Source organism: Desmodus rotundus, chromosome 4, assembly GCF_022682495.2.
Source record: "Desmodus rotundus isolate HL8 chromosome 4, HLdesRot8A.1, whole genome shotgun sequence".
NCBI classification, from domain to species: domain Eukaryota; kingdom Metazoa; phylum Chordata; class Mammalia; order Chiroptera; family Phyllostomidae; genus Desmodus; species Desmodus rotundus.
In genome coordinates, this window is record NC_071390.1 from 66,382,391 (window position 1) to 66,407,382 (window position 24,992).

A 24,992-nucleotide genomic window follows, 5' to 3' on the forward strand; every position below is an offset into this window, starting at 1 on the left:
GTCCATGTCCATGGGTCACGCATACATATTCTTTGGCTACTCCATTTCCTATGCTGTACTTTACATCCCCATGACTTGACTGTAACTACCCATTTGTACTTCTTAATCCTTTCACCTTTTTCACCCAATCCTCTACCTGTCTCCCATCTGGCAGCCATCAAAATGTTCTCTGTGTCTATGATTCTCTTTCTGTTGTGCTTGTTTTTTAGTTTCAATTGTTGATAGATATGTAGTTGTTGCCATTTTATTGTTCATATTTTTTATTTACTTCTTCTTAAAGAAGACCCTTTATCATTTCATATAAGCTGGTTTGATGGTTATGTACTCCTTTAGTTTTTCTTATCTGGGAAGCTCTTAATCTGTACTTAAATTCTAAATGATAGCTTTGCTAAATAGAGTAATATTGGTTGTAGATCCTTGCTTTTCATCACTTTGAATGTTTCTTGCCACTCCCTTCCACCTGCAGAATTTTGTATCTAAGTATATTTTATTGATTATGCTATTACAGTTGACCCATTTTTTTCTTATTTGTATTCCTATGCCTGGTACCCACATTCCCTCCAGCAATCCCCCTGCCTTAGTTCATGTCCATGGGTCATACATACAAGTTCTTTGGCTTCTCCATTTCCTATACTATTCTAAACCTCTCCCTGTCTGTTGTATACCTACCAATTATGCTTCTTATTCCCTGTACCTATTTCCCCATTCTCCCTTTTCCCCCACCTTGCTGATAACTCTCCATGTGATCTCCATTTCTATTATTCTGTTGCTGTTGTAGTTGTTTGCTTAGTTTGTTTTGTTTTTGTTGAGGTTCATTTGTTGGGAGTTGGGAGTTTCATAGTTTTGATCTTCTTTTTCTCAGATGAGTCCCTTTAACATATCATATATAAGGGCTTGGTGATGATGAACTCTTTTAGCTTTACCTTGTCTTAGAAACACTTTATTGACCTTCAATTCAAATGATAGCTTTGTTGGATAGAGTAATCTTGGATGTAGGTCCTTGCTTTAGATGACTTTGACTACTTGTTTCCAGTTGCTGCTTTGCCTGCAAGGTTTCTTTTGAGAAATCAATCAGCCAAGAGTCTTATGGGAACTATTTTGAGGTAAAACTCTTCTTTTCTCTTGCTGCTTTTAAGATTCTTTCTTTATCTTTAACCTTTGGCATTTTAATTATGTTATGTCTTGGTATGGTCCTCTTTGGGTCCAACTTGTTTGGGACACTCTGAACTTCCTGGACTTTTATGTCTGTTTCCTTCACCAAATTGGGTCAGTTTTCTTTCATTCTTTTTTCAGATAAGTTTTCAATTTCTTGCTCTTCCTCTTCTCCTTCTGGCACCCCCATGATTCAGATGTTGGTAAGTTGAAAGTTGTCCCAGAGGTTCCTAAGCCTCTCCTCATTTCTTTAAATTCTTATTTCTTTTTTTTGTTTTGGGTGAATGTTTATTTCTTCCTTTTGTTCCCAATCATTGATTTAAGTCCCAGCTTCCTTCCCTTCATTTTGGTTCCCTGTATATTTTTCTTTAATTCACTTTGTATAGCCTTCACTTCTTCCTTTATTTTGTGTCTGCACTGAATCATTTCTGTGAGCATCCTGATTACAGTGTTTTGAACTCTGACATGGATCCTGGCCCACAGGATCCGGTGTTGTGGCTGTAATATACAAATACACAGGGACTACAGAAATCCTGTGGAGAAAAAGGGATGGCATGGCCAGTCTCTAAGTGAGAGAGGGGCAAGAGAGCTAGAGAGAGCCCAAGAGAGAGCCAACCCCTGCCTGGACAGGCTTGTATTGTTTTTCTGGGCACATTACATTGAGGATGGTCCTCATTTACTAGGCACAGATTCACCACAGGTGATTACCTTTTAAGGACAACAAAGGACAGAATACTGCTAATTACTTCAAAGAGAAGGATGTTATAGCTCAAGGGGGAAACTGCTCACACTCCATAATTGGGTGGTTTAGCACAGACTTTAGGAAGTTAAAGATACTCAGTAAACATTTGCTGCCTCAGGGTGAGGGAGTTTTAGCAAGAGCAAGTCTCATAGCAGTCTAGGTACAATGCAGGCCTGATTTCTCAAGGGAGAACCTATCCATGGATGTGGGTCCTGCCTGCCAACCTCGCTCCCCACTGGCTTTTCCGAGTCGGGGCTGAGCCACATTTCCCACGTATGGAATAGTTCCCCACAGAACTCTGCATCTAAGAGGTTGCTCATCTTTGTGTAGTTCTCTTTTGGGAGTTTAGATCTGTTCTTTCATTGGGCCATATATCTTTGCCTAGGTGCACCTGTTACCTTGTAAGGGGTGGAGCCTTAGGTATTTCCCAGGGCCAGGGAAACTGCTTTGCTGAGTTGCGGCACTGTATGGAAGGGATCAGAGAGGGAACAATGCCTTGCTTGGCTCTCACTGTGCTTTCAGTCACTTCCCCCTCTTCTCGCAAGTGACTGGCACCTTTCCAATAGCTGCCCTTGTACTGATTTCTAAGTAGTTGGTCTTCTGTACATTCTAGGATACTGTGGGCCCCTCAAACGGACTCTCCTGAGAGACTGGCAGTTTATTCTGTGCCACAACCCCCACAGGACTTCACAGCAGTGGTTGTAATGCTTTATCCTCCTGGGTTGTGCAGTCTTTCCTGGGGCCGGGATTGCTTGCTCCCCAGCCATCATCCCTTCCGGTCTTTATCCACATGCAAATGTGGGACTGCCTTGTCACACATCCTCTCCGCCCTGCCCTGTGTACCCATGTCCCATCTCCACCTCTCCTACTCATCTGGAGGAATGTTTATTTTTTAACTTCTTGGTTGTCAGACTTCCTTACAGTTCAATTTTCTGGCTGTTTTCATTGTTTTTTTCTTTTTAGATTGGTTGTTATCCTTCTTATGGTTGTGAGAGGAGGCGAAACATTCTATTTACACCTCCTTTTTGGCCAGAAGAGCCTGCAAAGTTTTTTTTGAGAAGTCAGCTGAGAGTCTTATGAGCACTCCCTTGTAGATAATTAACGGATTTGCTTTTGTTGCTTTTAAGATTCTTTCTTTGTCTTTAACATTTGGCATTTTAATATTGATGTATCTTTGAGTGAGCCTGTTCGAGTTCATCTTGTTTGGGACTCTGCGTTTCCTAGACTTGTATGTCTGTTATCTTCACCAAGTTGGGGAAGTTTTCTTCCATTATTTTTTCAAATAGGTTCCCAATTGCTTCCTTCTCTCTCCTTCAGCATCCCCATAATGCAAATATTAGTACACTTGAAGTTGTTCCAGAGGCTCCTTACACTAACCTCGTATTTTTTGGATTCTCTTTTCTTCTTGCTGGTGTGATTGGTTGTTTTTTGCTTCATATATTCCAAATCACTGATTTGATTCTTGGCTGCCCCTACTCTACTGTTGACCCCCTGTAAATTTTTCTTCACTTCAGTTAGCGTATCCTTCATTTATAACTGGTTTCTTGTTATGGTTCTTTTTTTTTTTATGATGTTGAAGTTCTGAGTTCATCTGCTTTTCCCCTAAGTTCATTGAGCATCCTTATAAACAGTGTTTTGAACTCTGCATCTAGTAGCTTGTTTGTCTCCATTTTGTTTAGTCCTTTTTCTGTAGTTAATGTTCTTTCATTTGGGCCATGTTTCTTTGTCTCCTTATTTTGGCATCTTCCCTGTGTTTGTTTCTATGTATTAGGTAGAGCTGCTAGTCTCCCAAGCCTGGGAGAGTAGCCTAATGTAGTAGGTGTCTGATGAGGCTCAGTGGCACAGCCTCCCCTGTTATCTAAACTGGGTATTCAAGATGTGCCTACTGTGTGCCCCTCCTATTGTAGTTGAGTCTTGATTGCCCTTGACATGTCTGAGGTCAGGCACCACCTGCATTCTGTCTGGGGTCACACAGCATAAGCTACAAAGTGATCTTCAGATGGCTGCTACTTGTGCCAGGCTTGGAGGTGCCCAGGCAAGACCAGTCTGGGAACCAAGGCTGGCTGCTGCTAGTGCCATGCCTGGGGCAACTTAGAAGTGTGGGGCTTGCTGAAGGCAGCTGCTACTTGTTTGAGAGAATTTAGGAACACCTGAAGCATGGGCCAAGACAGACCGTTTGTATGGAAAAGCCAGTGGAAACAGCTTGCATGGCCAGCAAATTAGTTGGCAGGGTATCAGGAATCACCAGGGTGGGACAGACAGTGTGAGCCACATTGGTAGATCTCCAATATGGAGCCTGCCTGTCTGCCAGCTAGGTGACTCTGTTGGGGGAAGGCTCAGAAAAGGAACAATGCTTCTGCCAGCATTTCTGTCTTGGAGAAAGCTGTCCCCCAGTTCTTGCCCTGATGCCAGACAGTGCAGTTCCTCCCTATATGTCTCTGGTAGCTTTCAGTCTGGTGACCCTGTGCTGGAGCTCAGAGTGAGTGAGTTTGAGCATAGGCCCTTTAAGAGAAACTTCCAGAGATTCCAGCAGTTTCTGTCTGCCAAAGCCTCAATCCTCACTTGTGGCAGACTCCAGCCAGCAGATTCTGCATGTTGTGGCTGAAGATGAGAACAAATGCACACAGACTACAATAGTCCTGTGGCGAAAAAGGGATGGTATGGTACTCTGTTAAGATGAGAGTACTACAGCTGCTTCTTTCAAGGGGAGAGCGCCTTGGCTACTCTCTCAAGGGGAGGGCGCCCCAACCCTTGCCTGGATAGGCTTTTGTTGTTTCTCTCTGGTCTTATTTTCTATTACATAGAATGTTGTCTATATTTTAGGTACAATCAAGGCAACGAAAATAAATGCAGAAGGAAAAGGCAACAAGCTGATTACCCTCTGTCCTTGGGAAAATTCATACAGGCTTTGGAAATTACCTTGAAGATAGGCAATAAACATCTATTGTTTCAGACCAGGATGAGGGAATTTTAGCAAGAGCAAGCCATAATAGTCTGGATGCATTTTCTAGGCCTGATTCCCACGGGAAAACCGGTTTGAGGGTCTGGCTCCTGCCCACCACTTCGTCCCTTTTGGCTTTCCATACAGGGCTGAGTCACATTTGCCAGATTGAAACAAACCAGTTCCCTATACCCACTGGTTTTTACAGCCAGAAGTTATGGAGACTTAACTTTCTGGTACTGGAATCCAATCCTGGACTGGGGTATGTGTTGTGGGGCTGACACCCTTCGGTCCTGAGATACCCCTGCTGGTTTTTACCTGCCACATGTGGGTGTGGGGCCAGACCATTCCTCATCTCCATCCCTCCTGCCAGTCATGATATAGTTTGTTCTTTAATTCTGTAGATGTAGGGCTTCCATTCAGCTCAATTTCTGACAGTTCTGCATGATGGTGGTTCTATGGTTTAGTTGCAATTTTGGTGTGGTTGTGTGGTTGTGGTTGCAAGCTTTGTTTACCTGTGCTGCCATCTTGACTGGAAGTCCTAAAGTACATCATTTATATGAGACTTTTTTTCTTTTTCTTGAGATAGGCCTGTAATGCTGTTAATTTTCCTCTTCGGACTGTTTTCACTGTGTCACACAGATTTTGGTTGTTATATTCTCATTTACGTTTTTTTCAAGGTATGTTGATTTATTTCTTGATCTCATTGTTAACACGTTCATTGATTAGTAACATGTTTTTTAGCCTCTATGTCTTTGTGTGTCAGGTTTTTTGGTTTTTGGTTTTTGTCCTCACATGGCTGTAGGTCAGTCCACTCTCCCTCTAGAGCCCAGAGTGAGTGGATGGAAACCAAGTTTTGTGTGTTGGCCCTTTAAGATGGTACCTATGTCTCCAGGGAACTCTCATCTCTTTCTGGTGAATGACTCCTTGTTGATTTTCACAGCCAGATATCATGTGTGTACCTCTTTCCATCTCTGGTGCTCTGTCTAAGGAGCCCAGCCTGGGGTAGACACTCCACACTTCTCAGGGGGAATCCCTGAACTGAGATATCCTTCAGGAATCTGAGCCACTGCCCATCGGAGCAGGGCCAATCTTTTCTGTGCCTCCGCCCTTCTTAACAGTCTGAATGTGGTTTGTTCTGTAAATCCTTGGTTCTAAGCCTCCTCTTCAGCTAGTCTTCAGTGGGTTATTTAGGATGATTGTTCTTTAATTTATTTGTAACTCCAGTTTGGTCCTGGGAGGAGGTGAGTGTAGCTCTCACATACTCTGCCACCATCTTGAAATCCCCTAAATAGATTTGTGATGCAACCTTGTTATGGTGTAGTTTTCCTTATTTCCCTTTTGTTTTCCTTTGGTATTTTAATGACATCTTTTTTGAGAGGTCTTTTGTAAAAGGGAGCAAAGGAAGAGATTTGGTATCAAATCCATTAGTGAACTTGAATGGGAAGAAAGGGAAGTAGTATGACTCTCTAGGTATATGGTTGCAATGTGAATCAGTGTGAAAAATCCCATTTTAAGGGTATAAAAATGAGGGTAGATAGCTGGGAACTTTCTGGTTAGACATTTTCTTTGGGAGCTGTTTTTTAATCCAATAGGCCCCTGTCCCCACCCTCCCTTCTCAATTTTAAAACAACCAGTTTTCCATTATCTGTCTCTTCAATTTGTAATCTCAATTGTAAGATTGCAAAAGAATTTTCCTTTAACAATGTGTCTTGAGAGAGAATAAAGTTTGGATTTTCTTAATATGGTGCTAGTGACAGCAGTGACTGAGCATGATCAGCCTGTCTCAGCCTGGGCCTTGCAGTGTATGCCTCAGGTCTGGGCTGGCTCACTGCTCATGTGGTTCTACTACCTCTTTATAGAAGAACCACTTAGCCCCAGATTTTGTACTGCTTGCACGCCACCCAGCAGGAAGTGTCCCTTTTCAAGGGAAATGAAAAAAGCATATGTTGTGAGAGAAATAAATAGCTAGTCAGCCACAGCTTTTTTTTTTTTTTTTTTTTTTTGGAAAGGAGAGGAAGGAGATTACCTTAGAATGTACCCTACATTTCATATATTGTTTCTACTTATGTCAGTTAAGTTGTAGACAGACCTATTATTGGAATGAGCCATTTTAGCATAGGACCTAGTGGCATCTCTGAATTAATTATTTCAAATATAATTGAAGAGTAAGCTTTGCGAAATACATAGAATTTAAATAGATGTATTTACATAGTAGCAGCTGAGATCTGTTCTGGAAGGCAATTGAAAGCTTTTAAGGAGTGATGTTAAATTTAAGTGTATTAAGGTTAATGTGAATTTTGAAACAGTGAGTTAGTTTTGTTGTCAGGCCAAGAAACATCTTATCATATTCTGAAAGTAGTCTCACTTCATTAGTTAGACCTCCTCTTCCAGTGCACACTATACACAGAACTGTCATTTTGAGGCTCATTATGTACCTGCTGAGAAAGCGCCCCTAAGCAGTTTCTTAGCAAGGATGGATCCTTTAGCATGCGGTTAAAGCCTCCTTGGCCAAACTGGTTAGCCCAGGACAGGTCTTTGACCCAAGGCTGATAGTCTATGAAGTGGCCTGGTATGAAAACTACACAAACAGCAGTAATAGAAATTAAACCAGTCAATGACATATTTCTTTCTCTCCTGTAAATTACTCCTTGATAGCAGGAGAATCATCGGCAATTCAAAATTTTGTTCATTTGTAGTTTATTCATTTGTTCTTCATTCAACACCTATTTGAATGCCTACAATTTGCCAAACACTGTTATAGGGACTGGTGATTTATTCACAAACAGACCAAAGTTCATGCTTTCATGGAATTTACATTTAGGACAGATAATTAGCATGTAATAAACTGTCAGAGTGCTGAGTGCTTTGAGGAAAAATGAAGCAGCATGAGGGAGAGGGGTGACTAGGGGGTACCGTTTTAGATAGGCTAGACATGGGAGGGACTTCTGAAGAGCTGATCTTTGAGCAGAGTCCTAAGTAAAGGTGAAGGGGAAAAGGCAGCATGTAACCATCATGAGGTAGTGGTAGGCAAGGATTATACAAAAGATATATTCAGAGTAAAGTGTGAGATGATATATTAGTCCAGAGAAACAGAACCAATACAATGGATGGATAGGTAAGATTTATTACAAGCATTTGACTCACATGGTTATGAAGGCTGTCAAGTCCCAAGATCTGCACTCAGCATGCTGGAGTCCCAGAGAAAACTGATGATGTAATTCCAGTTCACATTCAAAGGCTTGAGGCGCAGGAAGATCCAGTATTTCAGTTCGAGTCTGAGGCAGCAGGTGAGAAACAGTATCCCAGCCTGAAGGCAGGCAGGCGTTCCTGTCTCCTTATGGGCAGTCAACCTCTTTGTTTCATTCAGGCGTTTAGCTGATTGAATGAAGTCCACTCACATTACGGAGGGCAATCTGCTTTACTCACTCTGTGTTTTCAATGTTAAAAGTCATCCAAAAATCCCTCACAGAAACACCTAGAGCAATTTCTGACCATATATCTTGGGATCCTGTGGCCCAGATGACACATAAAATTAACTGTCACAGATGGAAGCTGTTGGTAGCCATAAGAGCAGGATGAGTAAAGATAGATGAGCTCCAAATCTCCCTGGTGACTTACTGCCAAGATTACCTGATGATTAGAGCTGTCTTGAATTCTAAACTCTGTTTCCTTGCCTGAATTTTCCATTGTGAGGCCTAGTTGTTTGACTGTATTGAACTCACTCTATTTTCACTAAGTACTTTATATATAAGTGTTTAGTTTATCTCCACATTCAGGCTTGCCATACTGATCATTTTATAGAGGCGCCAGCAGTATTGTTCTTTGTACAGACGTTACAGAAATAAACCTGGAGGAGTCATAAAAACCTAATTCAATTTTTTTTCTTTCTGCTAATGAAGTAAAACACTCATGAAAATAAACAGAACAGTATATTATGTAATTTGTTATTTAAAAAATATTCACATTCTAGTTAATATTTGTAGAAGTTATCTATTAAATTGCTACTCTACAAAAAGCAGGCATGTTTTGGAAATACAAGGTGTAAGAAACAGTTGTTGCCTTCAGAAAGATCGGAGTCTGGTAGTAAAATCTTCATATTTAAATATTCAGCAAGGTGGTTTAGATGAGAAGTTAGGTTCAAGCTTTTTTGAATGGAAAGGGCTTCATGAAGATCATATTTAAGCCAGTCTTTGATGCATAGAATTTTTTTTGTTTTTATATTTTTAATATATTTTATTAATTATGCTATTACAGTTGTCCCATTTTTTTCTCCCTTTTATTCCCCTCTGCCCTGCACCACCCTTCCCACCAGCATTCCCCCTTTAGTTCATGTCCATGGGTCATACATATAAATTGTTTGGCTTCTCCATTTCCTATACTGTTCTTAACTTCCCCTGTCTATTTTGTACCTACCAATATGCTTCTTATTCCTTGTACCTTTTCCCTCATTCTCTCCCCTCCCCCTCTCCAATAATAACCATGTGATCTCCATTTCTGTGATTCTCTTCCTATTCTAGTTGTTTGCTTAGTTTGTCATTTTTAGGTGCAGTTGTTGATAGCTGTGAGTTTATTGTCATTTTACTGTTCGTATTTTTCTTCTTTTTCTTAGATAAGTCCCTTTAACATTTCATATAATCAGGGCTTGGTGATGATGAACTCCTTTAACTTGACCTTATCTGGGAAGCACTTTATCTGCCCTTCCATTCTAAAGGAAAGCTTTGCTGGATAGAGTCATCTTGAATGGAGGTCCTTGCCTTTCATGACTTGGAATACTTCTTGCCAGTCCCTTCTTGCTTGCAAGGTTTCTTTTGAGAAATCAGCTGACAGTCTTATGGGCACTCCTTTGTAGATAATGCTCTCCTTTGCTCTTGCTGCTTTTAAGACTCTCTCCTTATCTTTTAATCTTGGGTAATGTAATTATGATGTGCCTTGGTGTGTTCCTCCTTGGGTCCAATTTCTTTGGGACTCTCGGAGCTTCCTGGACTTTCTGGAAGTCTATTTCCTTTGCCAGATTGGGGAAGTTCTCCATCATTTTTCCAAATAAGTTTTCAATTTCTTGCTCTTCCTCTTCTCCTTCTGGCACCCCTATGATTCAGATGTTCCAACATTTAAAAGTTGTCCCGGAGGTTCCTAAGCCTCTCCTTATTTTTTTGAATTCTTGTTCCTTCACTCTGTTCCGTTTGAATGTTTATTTCTTCTTTCTCCAAATGGTTGATGTGAGTCCCAGTTTCCTTCCTTTCACTCTAGGTTCCCTGTATATTTTTCTTTATTTCACTTTGCATAACCTTCACTTTTTCCTCCATTTTGCAACCATACTCAACCATTTCTGTGAGCATCGTGATTACCAGTGGTTTGAACTCTATATCTGATAGGTTGGTTATCTCTTCATCACTTAGTTCTGTTTTTGGAGCTTTGATCTGTTCTTTCATTTGGGCCATATTTTTTTTGTCTCGCTACGCCTTTTACAAGTTCTAAGGGGCAAAGCTTTAGGTATTGGCCAGTTTGGGGCAACCCATGTTGCTGTGTTGTGGCACTGTATATGGGATAGGTGTCTGAGAGGGAACAATGTTGCCTACTTGACTCTTGGCCAGCTTTCAGTCACTTCTCCCTCTACCCACAAGCAAACTGGTCCCTTCTGGTGCTGGTTCCTGGGTGGTGGATTTGTGTATGTTCTTATTTCCCCGCACTGGAACCCTGGGTTGCGCAGTCTGTCTTGCTCTATAGTTGTTCCTTCTGGTTTATCCGCATGCAAATGCGGGACCACCCTGGCTGCCCATCTCTGTCCCTCCTACTAGTCTGAGTGAATGTTTCTTCTTTAACCTCTTGGTTGTCAGACTATCATACAGTTTGATTTTCTGGCAGTTCATGTTGTTTTTTGTTTTTAAATTTGTTGTCCTTCTTTTGGTTGTGTGAGGAGGCAGAGTGTATCTACGTACACCTCTGTCTTGGCCGGAAGTCTCAAAAAGATGTTTAATGTTATTATCCGTAAGAGAAATACAAAATTAAATCCCTGATGAGATACTATACACCTGCTAAAATGACTAAAATAAAAAGTATTGTCTTTAAGTGTTGATTGGACGTGGGGAAACTAGATCATTCATGCATTTCTGGTGGGAATGCAAAATGTAAACAGCCACTGTAGAAAAGAGTTTACCAGTTTCTTACGATGTTAAACATGCAGTTGCCATATTCTTCTCCTGGATATTTACCCTAAGAAATGAAAGCTTATTTTCACACAAAAATCAATAGAGGTTCATAGTAAATAGCTTTATTTGTAATGACCAAATGAACAGGTAAATGGATAATAAACTATATTCATACATCAGAATAATATTCAGTAAAAATAAGAACAAACTCTTGATATGCCACCAGTCTAGAGGATATCAAGGGCATTATACTGAGTGGGAAAAGGCGGTCTCAAAAGATTTCACATTATGTGATTTCCTTTGTATAAAATTTTTAGTTGAAAAAATTTAATTGCCAAGGGTGGGGTTGGCAGAAGTATATGATTGTATAAAAAGATAGCATGAAGGACTCTCTTTGGGGTGATGAAAAAATTCTGTATCCTGATTGCTGTGGAGGTAACATTAATATATGTATGTCATAAATTTACACAGAACCATGTACACAGTCAACACATGTAAGAACTCAAAATCTGACTAAACTCTGGTTATAGTATTGTAGCAATATCAGCTTTCTCACTTTGATAATGGTACTATAGTTATGCTGTCATTGCTGTCATTGGGTGAAGAATAACCAGGAAGTCTGTACTATTTTTGTATCCTGTACATGAGTCTAAAATTATATCAAAGTAAAAAGTTTTGTTTTGTTTTTTTCTAAAGACACTTAAAAAAATGGAAAGGCAAGCCACCAACTGTGAGAAAATTCTTGCAAAACGTCTGATAAAGGATGTATATTTAGGGTATACAAATACTATAATTCAATACACAAGAAGACAATATGGGCAAGAGAATTAATTATCTAAATTACCTAAAAAATATGTGAACAACATATAAGCCCACAAAAGATGCTCAGCATCATTAGTTATTAGCAAATGCAAATATAAAACACAGTGAAATATTAATATACCCCCACTAGTATTGGTAAAATTAAATAGCAATCATAAGAATGTGGAGCAGCTGGAACTCTCATACATTACTGACAGGAATAAAAAGTGGTATGGCCACTTTGGAAAACATTTGACAGTTTCTTATAAAGTTAAACATAGGACTCAGATATCCTACTCCTAGGTATTTATACAAAATGAAAGAAAAAATTGTGTGAATGTTTATACTAGCATCATTTATAATAACCACAAAACTGGAAAGAATCACATGTCCAAATAGTATATCCACACAATGAAATACTACTCAGTGGTAAAAAGGAATGCAACATAGGTGAATCTTAAAAGCATTAAGGCAAGTGAAAGAAGCCAAACGAAAAAATGTCATGCTGTATGTAAAAAATTACGTGCTGTGTGGCTCAGTTGGTTGGGTGTCCTTCCACAAAGTGAAAGGCCACCATGTCTGCACATGCCTGGGTTGCGGGTTCAGCCCCCGGTCAGGGTACATGCGAGAGGCAACTCATCCATGTTTCTTTCTCAAATTGATGTTTCTCTCCCTCTCTTTATCCACCCCTTCCCCTCTCTCTAAAAATAAATTAATAAAATATTTTAAAAATTAAATAATTTTTTTTTAAAAAAGAAAGGGAGACCTCTGCTGTGTATGATCCTGGATCTACTAAGCTTTTTCTTTGATTTCCAGCAAGTAGGGAAACTGTAACACAGCCTTTCTGTTCCCTGCTTTGCTAACAGTAAGTAAACTCCTGTAAAGCACCAAGGGTACCTCTTTATCTTCCTGAGGAGAGGAATGCAAGTCTTCTGTGTAACCTTAGAAAGTCTTATCTGCAGACACAATCGACTGCTCTCATAAGGTACACACAGTGTCAGCTCTTGTGTTCCACCCCACCATTATGTCTCTGAGACACAGGCAGACCCAGTTTACAAGGGTAAATATGTAGAATAGTTGATGAAGGGCCTGACAGTCACCACTTCCCTCCATTTCTCGTTCCTCTTCTCTTCCTCCCTATTTCCCTACTGTGGTAGAAAAGGAGGGAATTCAAGTTAAAAGTACAAAAGTGGCCTGGATTACCAGTACCTGTGCTTGTTCATCTGAGAGCATAGCTGAGTGTTTAAATCATTACCAAACTCTTTAAGCCCTCTCTGCTTAGGCAGAATTTATGAGACTTGTCATCCCAGACAGTCCTTTCTGGAATATTATATGACTACTTTAGTTATTGATTTTGGAAATGTTTCTTTGGGCCTTTCTTTAATTTATCTAACTATTCCATCACTTTCAATTTATTTATCTTCTTTTGTAAAGTTTATATTGTTTGGACATTTCTGTTTAGTTTTTGTATAGTTTTAATTTCATCACACCTAAGAATCCTTGTTAATTGTAACGTTCTCTTTCATCTGAATTATTGCAGTAGCTCATTAGTTTTCCTCTTCCAACCCTCTTATTCTCCACTTCTGTGGCTTCTACCCTTCTCTAAGAATTCAGTTATTAGAATTCAGTTCATGAGCCTCTACATGGTAGGCACTTTATATTTGTTTAATCAACTCTTGTCTTGTAACTCTTATCAGGATGTTATTTTTGTTTTGTTAGCAGTGTCTTACAACTGCATGTGCAGTGTCTTACACACACACAGTAGCTCTTAGACCTAACTGGTTTCTTGGTTTATTGTGGTATGTGGGGAGTAGGGTTGGAACTATCTTGCTATATGCCTTTTGCAATAGGCCACTTTTGTCTAGTAAGGATGAATAATAGTTTTATTAATAACCAATACTCAAATGGGTAGAAAAAGACTACCTTGGCTTTTAATTAGACAGGTGGTAATAAAGAACTATGCTCAGAACTTAGGTCATGCTTTTGATGCCCCAAACAGTTCACAACAGTATTGTTTTGATCCTAATACACTAAAATGCCTCTCACTCTCTCATTTTCTCATTTTTAAAATAATAGTATGTCTTCTAATTTTTCTACCTCTTTCTTCAACCATTACAACTTCAACATGTGCATCACTCCCAGATGTTGCTGTTGGGGGTCAAGGGCTCTGCTACAGTGACAACACTGTGCCCCTCTGTGCTTGTTAGATGGGAGTGATATGTGTTAACCAGCTTACTGGGATAAATTTGTTGTTCCTCCCGTGTCACTCTGAATGAGATTGTAAATTGTTTTCAATTTCTCACAAAAAATGAAGGTTTCAGTACTCTATAATAAACACAAAAAGGACTGGTTTTAAATTTCATACTGTGGAAGTGACCTTGAAAATATGTTTTATTATAATTATTTGCTGTTTTTTCCAGTTTTCCAGTAAGTTAAGACTTATGCATATTAATACCAGGGACTTGTAGATTAGAGAAACCGTTTTTTGTAGTACAAGTTTTGTTTTTAAACTATCAGTTGTTTCATTAAGTATAGCAGATGCTAACCAGGCTCTGTGATATTTTTTCTTTCTAATTATGTTTCTTTTTTTCCTAATTGTGTTTTTTTAATGAAGCAGCCCTTTTAACACAATCTAACAGTTGGTGTTACTGTTAGTGAACTGAGTGAGAGCTTGAATTTTAAGATTACATAAATTCATTTTGTTAACAATACCTTTTTTTCCATTTTGCAGCTTCTCAGTGAATTTTTGGATGAAGCCATTAAATTAATTGCTTGCCATCATGAGCAGAAGTAAGCGGGACAGCAATTTCTATAGTGTAGAGATTGGAGATTCTACATTCACAGTCCTGAAACGATATCAGAATTTAAAACCTATAGGCTCAGGAGCTCAAGGAATAGTATGGTAAGTTTTTACTTCCAAAAATTAGGCAGAGAATTATTAACTGCTACTATTTTCTCCTCTTGTAATATAGATACCTTGGTGAAAATATTTAATTTGTCTCAAAAATTAATTAAAACTATAAAATTTATATTAAAGTTATAACAGTAAGTTTTAATCAGGGATTAATTATCTTTTTTATTATTCATAAAACATAACTGTAAATCAGCACTGCCATCTTTAAGTATAAATTATGATTAAATACTTGGCTGTAAACCATGTAGAAACAAATATCTGTATCAGGAAAGAATAAATGGGATGCTTATTAGTTCCATGTGTACATCTATTCCCATAGTTGATTGTTTAATAAGAAGCTTCACTTAATCATCACTTTCACACTATAATGAAACTCTGAATTTCAGAAATCTTATTTTACTCTGGGGAATGAAGTCAGCTATATCATCTAACTCTATGTGCTTCAAAACTCTTAATGTATTTTTAAAACTGATTTACAAGCTAATTTCTACCAAAGGCCTAGGCTTTATGTATCAGCATAATTCCTTATAAACTGAAAGGCAAAAAACACTCTTTGGGAACAGTTCTGCTAATGATTTTAGATCACTAAGTTAGCATAATAAGCTAGTGTTTGGGGAAAGTTTCTAAGCCTCATTCAAGCACAGTTGTATCTATTACCTGTTCTTGAACCAGATGTTTTTCAGAATCTATTAAATAATTATGTGCTTATTACTCTGCAGTTCTCCCAGTTCTAGAAAAACTCTTGCACATGTACACAAAGGGAAATACACGGGGCTGTTCTCTGCAGCACCATTTATAAAGCAGCATCAAATCAATCAATAGGAGAGTTTTTAAAATGTGACATATACGTACAGTGAAATATTGTACAACATTTTAAATGAACTAGAGCTATATGTAACAATAAGGATAAATTCTCTTTTCTGTATTCTTGAAGTAATATAGTCAAAAATTATAGAAATTGAATTATTTTACAATGCATTTTTGCCTTGTCATTTGAACAAACTACAGTTAATTGACTACAAATTAAAGGTAAAGTAAATAATATGGTAAAGTCAATATGGGAAGGATGCTGAAAGTCAGCTCTTGGTTTTGATTCTAGCTCTATGATTTAATAACTTCGTGACTAATAGCTAATTAATACGTCTAAGCCTGTTTTTTTTTTTTTTTTGAACAGTTGATTTAGACTTCTTTTTTTTACTGTATTTTTTTCCATTACCATTTAGTCTCCTTATATCCTTCCCCAAAAAACCACCACACTGTTCTCCATGTCCATGGGTCCTTTTTCCTTTCTGCTCAATCCCTCCACCGCCTACCGGTTCCCCACCCTTAGCTGTCATTCTGCTCTCTGAGTCTGTGTCTGGTTTGCTTGTTAGTTCAGCTTGTTCATTAGATTCCATATATGAGTGAAATTATATGGTATGTGTCTTTCTCTGACTGGCTTATTTCACTTAGCATAATGTTTTCCAGGTTGATCCTAGCTGTCACAAAGGGTAAAACTTTCTTCTTTTTCAAAGCCAACCACAGTATTCCATTGTGTAAATGTCTCATAGTTGTTTTATCCACTCTACTGAATGATACTTGGGCTACCTGTTTTCTCACCTGATTTTATAGGATTGTTGTGAGAAATATATTATTTATAAACAATGTTGTTTGAAAATATATTAATGTTTCTGTATCTTCACCTATGCTTGGGTAAGTGTATTTTGAAATTTGTGTAATAGAGTTTTTTAAAAATTGCCTTGGAAGGGACCTTAAGCCATCTTAACAGCCTCTTTTCTAAGGAATAAATATCTTCAAAGTTGTGCTTATTCTTTAATAAAAGCTTACTATGAAACAAACAAATATTAAATAAATTTTAACTCACTGTTGTGTTACTATCAGAATCAACTGAAGAAAAATACATTAACATATTTTTTTAAAGGCATAATTTTGGGCTCCAGTCATAAGATTCATTGGGTCTGGAGTAGGACCTCTGAATTCCCAGGTGTTGCTGATTGTGCATATTTACTAATCAAAAATTAGAAGTCTGATTTCCTTGGATATAAAATAGTATAACCTACTCACATATGTTTGAACTTCAGAGTTTGAAATATTATTTTGATATAGCAGATAAAAAATAAGAATGAATTTAATGTTTAAAAATAAAATATATTTTCTCTGAAATTGTCAAAACTCCTAAACATTTTGCATGACCCCTAATGTTTGATTTTTTAATTTTTAATTTAGGAGGGACAAATCTATAAATATGGCATTTTCTAAGTAAAGATTATAATACATATATTTTGGTAAGTATATACAGGGTGGGGCAAAAGTAGGTTTACAGTTGTGAGTGCAGAAAATACAGACTTTATTCTCATATTATTACTTATCAATTATTTTCCCTGTGAACAACTATAAACCTACTTCTTACCCAACCTGATGTATATATAAGCAATAGTTATGATATATAGAGAATGTATAGATGTGTTCATTTATGCAGTACCAATTTCTTAACACATATATTTCTGTAGTATTTGGATATAGTACGAGAGCTGTAAAACAAACTCAAGTTTCCAGTTAAGTGAGAGAATAATTTTAATCAGTAATGTGTTGACTTTTCAAATATTACATAAACAGAAATAGTCTCTTATGTTAGGTGATCCAATGTGACGAGCAGGACCTCATGTCTTAGTCTTCTAGTCTCATCTTTGCTTTTTAACCTTCTGGCTAACCTTGGGCAAATTACTTAACATCTGGCCTTATATCAGGCAGTGGTGAATCCAAATGATTTTTACAGTTTCTTTCAACTATAATATTCTATAATTTTAAGACACTTTACCTTATTTGTGCTTTAGTTTCTCTGACCTGTCATATGGGTAACATGCCATTTGGTCAATGTCATGGGAGAGGAAAATATGAAGAATAATAAGTATGATGTTGTGTTTCCCAGAATTATAGGCATTTCATTAACAATTACAAAGCAGCTTATGAACACCTTCATTTTTAATTCCCCCTGTAACACAAATTTTAAGGGCTTTTTATATAATATGATAATCTTTTGTATAGATAACCTCTGTGTACCCCTTCTTCTTTCTGTATTTATTTGGTGTCTAAAGAGCATGGAAATGATGTACTTAAGTAGAATTCTTCAGCAAATATTTTGAGTAGAATTAATGACCACATGTATTCTTCATTTTGTCTTTCCCTGGTGTATGTGCAGGGTGAGTGGTTCACTTAGGCTTGAAGCTATCTTTTGGACCTGAATACTCATTAAAAATGTGTGCATTAAGTGCCTATTTGTATTCTAGGTGGATCTTGGAGGAACAGGCAGAGTCTCTATCTTCACAGTCACAGTCCTTTTATTCTTTGAAACTATTAGCATTTGAAGAAACAGTTAGTGCTTACGTTATTTGGAGTATGCTGTAGTAGGTATAGAAGACACATTTGATCATCAAAGCCTGGAAACTGATCCAGTTGCATTTGTCTTTGGAAGAAGTAAGGAATTTGAATGAATGATTCATAAATTCAGTATTGCAGATTTTCTTATTAAGTTTTTTGTTGTTTTTTAATTTCTTTTACAGTGCCGCTTATGATGCCATTCTTGAAAGAAATGTTGCAATCAAGAAGCTAAGCCGGCCATTTCAGAATCAAACTCATGCTAAGCGTGCTTACAGAGAGCTAGTTCTTATGAAATGTGTTAATCACAAAAATGTAAGTGAACGTTTTAGAAAATTTCTTAAGTATAGATGATGTATAGATTTGTTCATGAATACATGAATATCAAAAACTATAAAAACGTTAGATGTTTTAAATTGTTCTTCTGGATTGAAACATTGTTTAAAAGGTTTATATGTCTACAGTGTGAATTTTTTCTCAACCTTATTAAATTAAAAGAAAAACAGCTTCTGAAATTTGGATTGTGTGACTTTCTGATATTTGTAAAAGGACTTTGAAAGAGATAGGTGTTTTAGAAGAATGTTATTTAGGCTTCATCTCATCTTTCACTTGTTTTACTACTGTCAGGCTGACGTTTTAGCAAATGAACCTTAGTGCAGAGATTGTTCCCATTCTACTTCAGTACTCACTGTTCACTGTATGTGGAGGGTAACCAGTGATTATAAAGCAGTTTAGCAGAAACTTTAAAATATATTTAAATGGAATGAGAAAAACATTCCAATTCTATTTTCTAATGATTATAAGGACTTAACCACATAACTTTCACTCATTTTGAGAATAAATGGTTTCACTTTTTAAAGCTTACATTAAGTATAATACTTTTCTAAATATTTTAATAGAATGTTATCTCCATGTTGAGAGGAAATAAACTGGGAGTGAATTGTGCAAGAAACGTTTTTATGAACTACTAAACTGAAAGTATCTGACTAGCGATGTTTTGTGGTTTTTGTCCAAAGGAGTGTATAAAATATCATCAGCTCAATACTTTCTGTTTGCAGATGACACAATTTACCACATTTTCAAAATTAACTATGTACAAAGCCTCTGTTGTATTGGAGTTAATTAGATTAGTCACTAAAGGGAAAATTTTATGGAAGTTAAGGATTAGGCTTCTTATTTGGGGAGTTCACTGTTATTTTGATGACAAAACAAATATATAAAGAGTTCAAGACCAAACATAATAAAGTTTAATAGAAGTTTAATTGTCAAACCATAGCGAATAAAAAATAAGTGCTTAGGTTCCCAGAGAGAAAAGATTGCTGTAAACCTTAATAAAATGGAAAAGCTTTGAGAAAGGGTGGACCTAGACTGATTCTTAAATAATGTGGTAAAAATTGGATTGTTGAAGGAAGGGGACCTGCCAGAGAAGAAAAATAGAATTAAAAAAAAATACACAGATAAAGATTGAAGTCAGTCAGCGATGGGGAGGTTGTATTAGCCAAACTTCTTGTAGGTGGGAGCCAGGTGTGTTGCTTGTCAGGTTTTGCTGGTGGCCTCAAGCACTCGGATAGAGCTGCTTGTGCTGCCCTTTGCAGCCTGTTTCATGGCAGTGGTGGTGGTGGTGGCATTGCCTTAGTTTCTCATGGAAGAGATGGTCAGTGACTCCCACCTCCTGAGCCTGGGCAGCTGCACAGAAAGATGGCTCCATCAACTAAATGGAGGGAGTGGAAAGTTTGTTTCACAGCCCCCTAATGGTTATAGCACAGATCCATCCAGCCACTACCCTTGCCACCTAGAACAGCGCTGGCACAGAGTAGGTGCTCAACACATATTTTGTTCAGTAAACAAATGTAAAAGTAAATATTTTCACTCTGTAATGGGTAGATGGTTTTATAATATCTTGCCTTTTCAACATTTTCATGTTCTGTATAAACCATTTCTTTATTGGCCTAAACACCTCTGCCTTTTTTTCTTTATTGTGGTAAAATACACATAACATAAAACCTAGAAGCTTAACCATTTTTAAGTGATACTAAGTACATTCATATGATTGTGCTACTTCCCACTCTTTTCATAGATGGTTCTGAGTTTCTTTTTTGACTTGGTCACTTATCTTTGAACACACTTTTAATATGTCACCTAGAACACAGCACTGCATGTCTAATTGAATCTTCCGAGAGGAGCTGAGACATGTCGTTTTCCGTTTTCTCTTAACTGTGGACATTATAATTCTGGTTGGAAATCTGGCCACTATTTGACTTACATTGTCTAAGCAAGTTATTCTTTGTTACAGGGCTGCTAACAGATCGCATTTCTCCCATCCTTCTTTGGTTTGGTTTGGTTTGGTTTTGGAGAGTAAGTATAGGACTTTGTATTTCTCCCTATTAAATTTTACATGTGAAATTTGGTTCCTCTTCTTGGACTGGTAGGGATTGCTTTCTTCTTTGTTCTGATGTTTCACTTGTTGGCTTTACTTTCCAGTTCTGCTCAGGATGCCTTCTTAATAGCTGGATTAGTTTATTAGCAACCTTTGGCTCTACTGCAAAAATTGCATGTCTAATTAAAAGTTATCTAGGTCTCCCCAGTTCTTCATCTTATTCACATGGAGATTATTATCAGAGACATTTTTTTAAATGCTTTTTTGAAATCTTCATATATCTAATTGCATTTATCTGATTTACTACTATTGTTCTTTGTTGTTTTTATTCACAGAAGTTTCTCAATTTTTCACCTGTTCCTGCTCCTAGTAACTGTTACTTCCTTCATAGTAATCATATGCCACCCACTTAATCAGTTCTTGACTTTTGTTTGGCTCTGGGTTATAATTGATACAATTTTCTTTTTGGAAAATCAGGCAGCTGTTTTAGTCTTTTTGTAATAGCTTTATTGAGATACAGTTTATATAGCTTATTACTCATCCATTTCCTCTGAACAAGTCAGTGATTTTCAGTTTATTCATTGATGTGTGTGACTTTTTCCATCACCTCAAAAAGAAACCCTGTATCATTTAGCTCTCATTTCCCCATATCCACCCTTCTTAGCTCTAAGCAACCACTAGTCTCCTTTCTGTCTCTGTATTTCTTTCATCTTTAACATCTCTCTTCTATTCTAGGACTTCTCACATATTAATATGAACAGTTTTAGTATTTCCCCAAGTCTCCAGGCGTGCAGTTCAACTGGTTAGGTGACTTGAATTCCTTTAGAACAGTAAATGTTTTTTATTATCACTTCCCCTCTATTAAACAAATATGTTTTACCCTTTCTGGTCTGAAAGTTTTCTCAGTTTATTTACTGAACAAATATTTGAATGCATTCTATAAGCAAAGCTTTATACTTAATATGAATAACATAGATTCTGCCCTAATGAAGTTTATGTCCCATCCCTGAGTATAATTATTAGCAAACATTTTAAAAATGTGCGTCAGATATCTTTCTCTGTGCCAAAGCTATAAGGGGAATAAGACACAGCTCCTTCTAACAAGGATCTTGGTATGGTTGGGACAAAGCTATTGTGAAAATGAGACTATTCTACAATGTGTTAAATATCATAATAACATGTAAGATACTATAGGGACAAAGTAAAGAGAATATTCAGCTCTGCCAAGGACTAGGGGTTGTCAGACTCTACAAAAGAAGTCTGTCTTGAAGGTAACTAAATTCAGTAGGTAAGTGACAATCATATGAAACTGTATGTTTAAATGCTTTGAGAGTTTTTAAAAACTTTAATTTAGTATGGCTAAAGTGTCAAGTTTAATAGAGGGCTAGCAGGAGGTGAAGTGGGTTGATGTCTTCTCATTGAGGGCTTTGAATGTTCTGCAAGGGAGTATCTGACAGTAACCAGAGGGCAATAGGGGGAACGGGAGAAAGGTTTTCAGGAACAACTATAAAGGACACATGGACAAAACCAAGGGGGGGTGGAAGCAGGGGAGGAAGGTGGGAATGGCTGGGGTGGGGGGAGTCATGGGGGTAAATGCAGACAACTGTAATTGAACAACAAAAAAAAAATAGAATTTGTTGGCATTAAGTTTTTGAGGAGGTGAGTAATATGATCAGATCTTTTATCCTATTAGAGACTGTAAAGTGGTAGCAAGCTTTACAGAAAACCAGTGTTAGGGAATGTAGTTTTTAGAAGTCACTATGTGAATTATATTAGAATCCTTGACCTGTATAGTGCAGGGGGAATGAAGAGGTTGAAGCTCAGACTGAGAATACAATGGATAACATTCTTTAAAATATCTATTACAGTGCAAATATTGAAAAAGGAGTAAAAAAAAATCAATCTGAGCTTTCTTTTGTAAAAGAGAAGGCACTCTGGAATGGTAAGGAGTTGAGGTACAAATGATAATGCCTGCCCACACATACAGCCTCCCCCATTTTCAGCATCCCCCACCAGAGTAATACATTTGTTACAGCCAGTAATCTTACACTAACACATCCATAGCACCCAAAGTCTGTAGTTTACATTAGGGTTCACTCTTGGTGGTGTGCATTCTGTGGGTTTGGACAAAAATATAATGAGGTATCTACTATTATTGTATCACACAGAGTGTTTTCTCTGCCCTAAAGATCCTCTGTGCTCTGGTTCCCTCCCAACCCCTACCACTAGTCATAAAGTTTTAATACATAAAAAAGATTACTTAAGCTTAGAAAATAAAATTTGAAAAATTTTAAACTGATCATGTATTTTTTTAACCCATGTATTTGCAGTTTCTAAATGAAACTATTATCAAGCAGTTTCTAATTTTTTAAATTTCTCTGCTTTTGCCACAGATAATTGGCCTTTTGAATGTTTTCACACCACAGAAATCCCTAGAAGAATTTCAAGATGTGTAAGTGTCATAATTAAAATTTTATACTAGTACTTTATTTTTAGATTATTGTTGTATACTTTAGCTGTCATCTTTTTTCACCCATGAAGTTACATAGTCATGGAGCTTATGGATGCAAATCTTTGCCAAGTGATTCAGATGGAACTAGATCATGAAAGAATGTCCTACCTTCTCTATCAGATGCTGTGTGGAATCAAGCACCTTCACTCTGCTGGAATTATTCATCGGGTTAGTAGAAAAAACTATCATCATAATCTCTTTTTAATCATTGAGATGAAATTCACGTAACATAAAATTAAGCATTTTAAAGTGTACAATTCAATGACATTTAGTACATTCACAAAATGTGTAACTACCACCAATTACAAATTCCAAATGTTCTCATTGTTCCGAAAGAAAACCTAATACCCTTTAGGCAGTCACTCTTCATTCCCTCTTACCTTACCCTGTAACATTGTACCAGTCTGCTTTCTGTTTCTATGGGCTTAATTCTTCTGGATTTTATATACTTGGAATCATACAATTATGTGAACTTTGTGTTTCGCTTCTTTAACTTAATGTAGTGTTTTCAACTTTGTCCATGTTGTAGCATGGGCCATTTCTAAATTTTAGCTTTGTAGATAATGCTGCTATGATCATTCATGTACAAGTATTTGTTTGAGTTCCTATTTTCAATTCTTTTAGGTATCTACCTAGGAGTGGAATTGCTGGTTCATATGATAATTCTATATTTAACTTTCTGAGGAACCACCAAGCTGTTTTCCACAATGGCTACACCATTTTACATTCCTAGTAACAATTTATGACTGGGAATTCAGTTTCTCTAAATCTCTGTCAGTACTTACTGACTTTTATTCTAGCCATCCTAGTGAATGGTATCTCATTGTGGTTTTGATTTGCATTTTCCTCTTGACTAATGATGTTGAACATCTTTGTATATGTTTGTTGGTCATATGCATCTTTTGGGAGAAATCTGTGTTTAAGCCCTTAGCCCATTTTTTAATTAGGTGGTTTGCTTTTTTTATTGCTAAGTTATAGGATTCTTTATATATTTCACACACTGGTCCCTCATCAGATATGTGATTTGTAAATATTTTCTCCCATTTTGTATGTTGTCTTTTCACTTTCTTGATATCCTTTGCACAGAAGTTTTTAGTTTTCATGAAATTCAGTTTATCTCTTTTTGTCTTTGGTTTTGCTTATTACTTTGGTGTCATATACAACAATTCATTGTCAAATCCAGAGTCATTAAGATTTACACTTATGGCCTGGCTGGTGTGGCTCAGTTGGTGGGGCATCATCCTGCGAACCAAAAGGTCGCTGGTTCAGTTCTTGGTCAGGGCACATGCCTGGGATTCAGGCTCAGTCCCCTGGGGGTGCCTATGGGAGGCAACTAGTCGATGTATCTCTCTCACATCAATGTTTCTCACCCTCTCTTTCTGCCTCCCTTCTCCTCTCTCTAAAATCAAAATAAAATACAATATTTTTTAAAATAAGATTTACATTTTCTTCTTAGAGTTTTATGGTTTTAGCTCTTATGTTTATGTCTTTGACCCATTTTGAGTCAGTTTTTGTATACGGTAAACTTGTTTAGTTTGTGGAAATCCAGTTGTTCCAGCACTATTTTTATTAAAGAGAGTATTTTTTCCCAATTGGATGTTCTTGGCCCCCTTGTGGAAAATTGACCATATATTGTTTTATTTCTGGACTCCCTAGTTCTATTCATTGATGTTTGTGTCTGCCCTTATATCAGTGCCACATTATTTTGAACATTGTGACTTTGTAGTAAGTTTTGAAGTGGGGAAGTGTGAGTCCTTTAACTTTTTTTTTCAACATCATTTTGACTATTCAGGACCCCTTGTGATTTTGTATGAATTTAAGTATCAGCTTTTCCATTTCCACAGAAAAGGCTAATGGAATTTTAATAAGTATTTTTTTCAATCTGTACATTGGGTAGTTTGCCATCTCAGCCATATTTTTAGTATTCCAACTCATGAACACAGGATGTCTTTCCATTTACTTCGATTACATTAGTCTACTTGGGCTCCATAACAAAATACTATAGAATGGATGGCTTAAACAACAGAGA

At 37.2% G+C, this 24,992-nt stretch overlaps 1 protein-coding gene across 4 annotated transcripts in view; it reads left to right on the top strand.

Annotated features, from left to right (window-relative positions):
- Positions 1–24,992, top strand: part of MAPK8 (mitogen-activated protein kinase 8) — a 125,558-nt gene that overhangs the window by 66,609 nt on the left and 33,957 nt on the right. For all 4 annotated transcript variants that reach the window (XM_045196227.2, XM_045196228.2, XM_024561340.3 and 1 more), the window contains exons 2-5: positions 14,517–14,687; positions 18,260–18,389; positions 22,845–22,903; positions 22,993–23,131. In XM_045196227.2, the coding sequence (XP_045052162.1) occupies positions 14,566–14,687; positions 18,260–18,389; positions 22,845–22,903; positions 22,993–23,131 (450 nt within the window). In that variant the 5' untranslated portion in view covers positions 14,517–14,565. The remainder of the gene's footprint in view (positions 1–14,516; positions 14,688–18,259; positions 18,390–22,844; positions 22,904–22,992; positions 23,132–24,992) is intronic.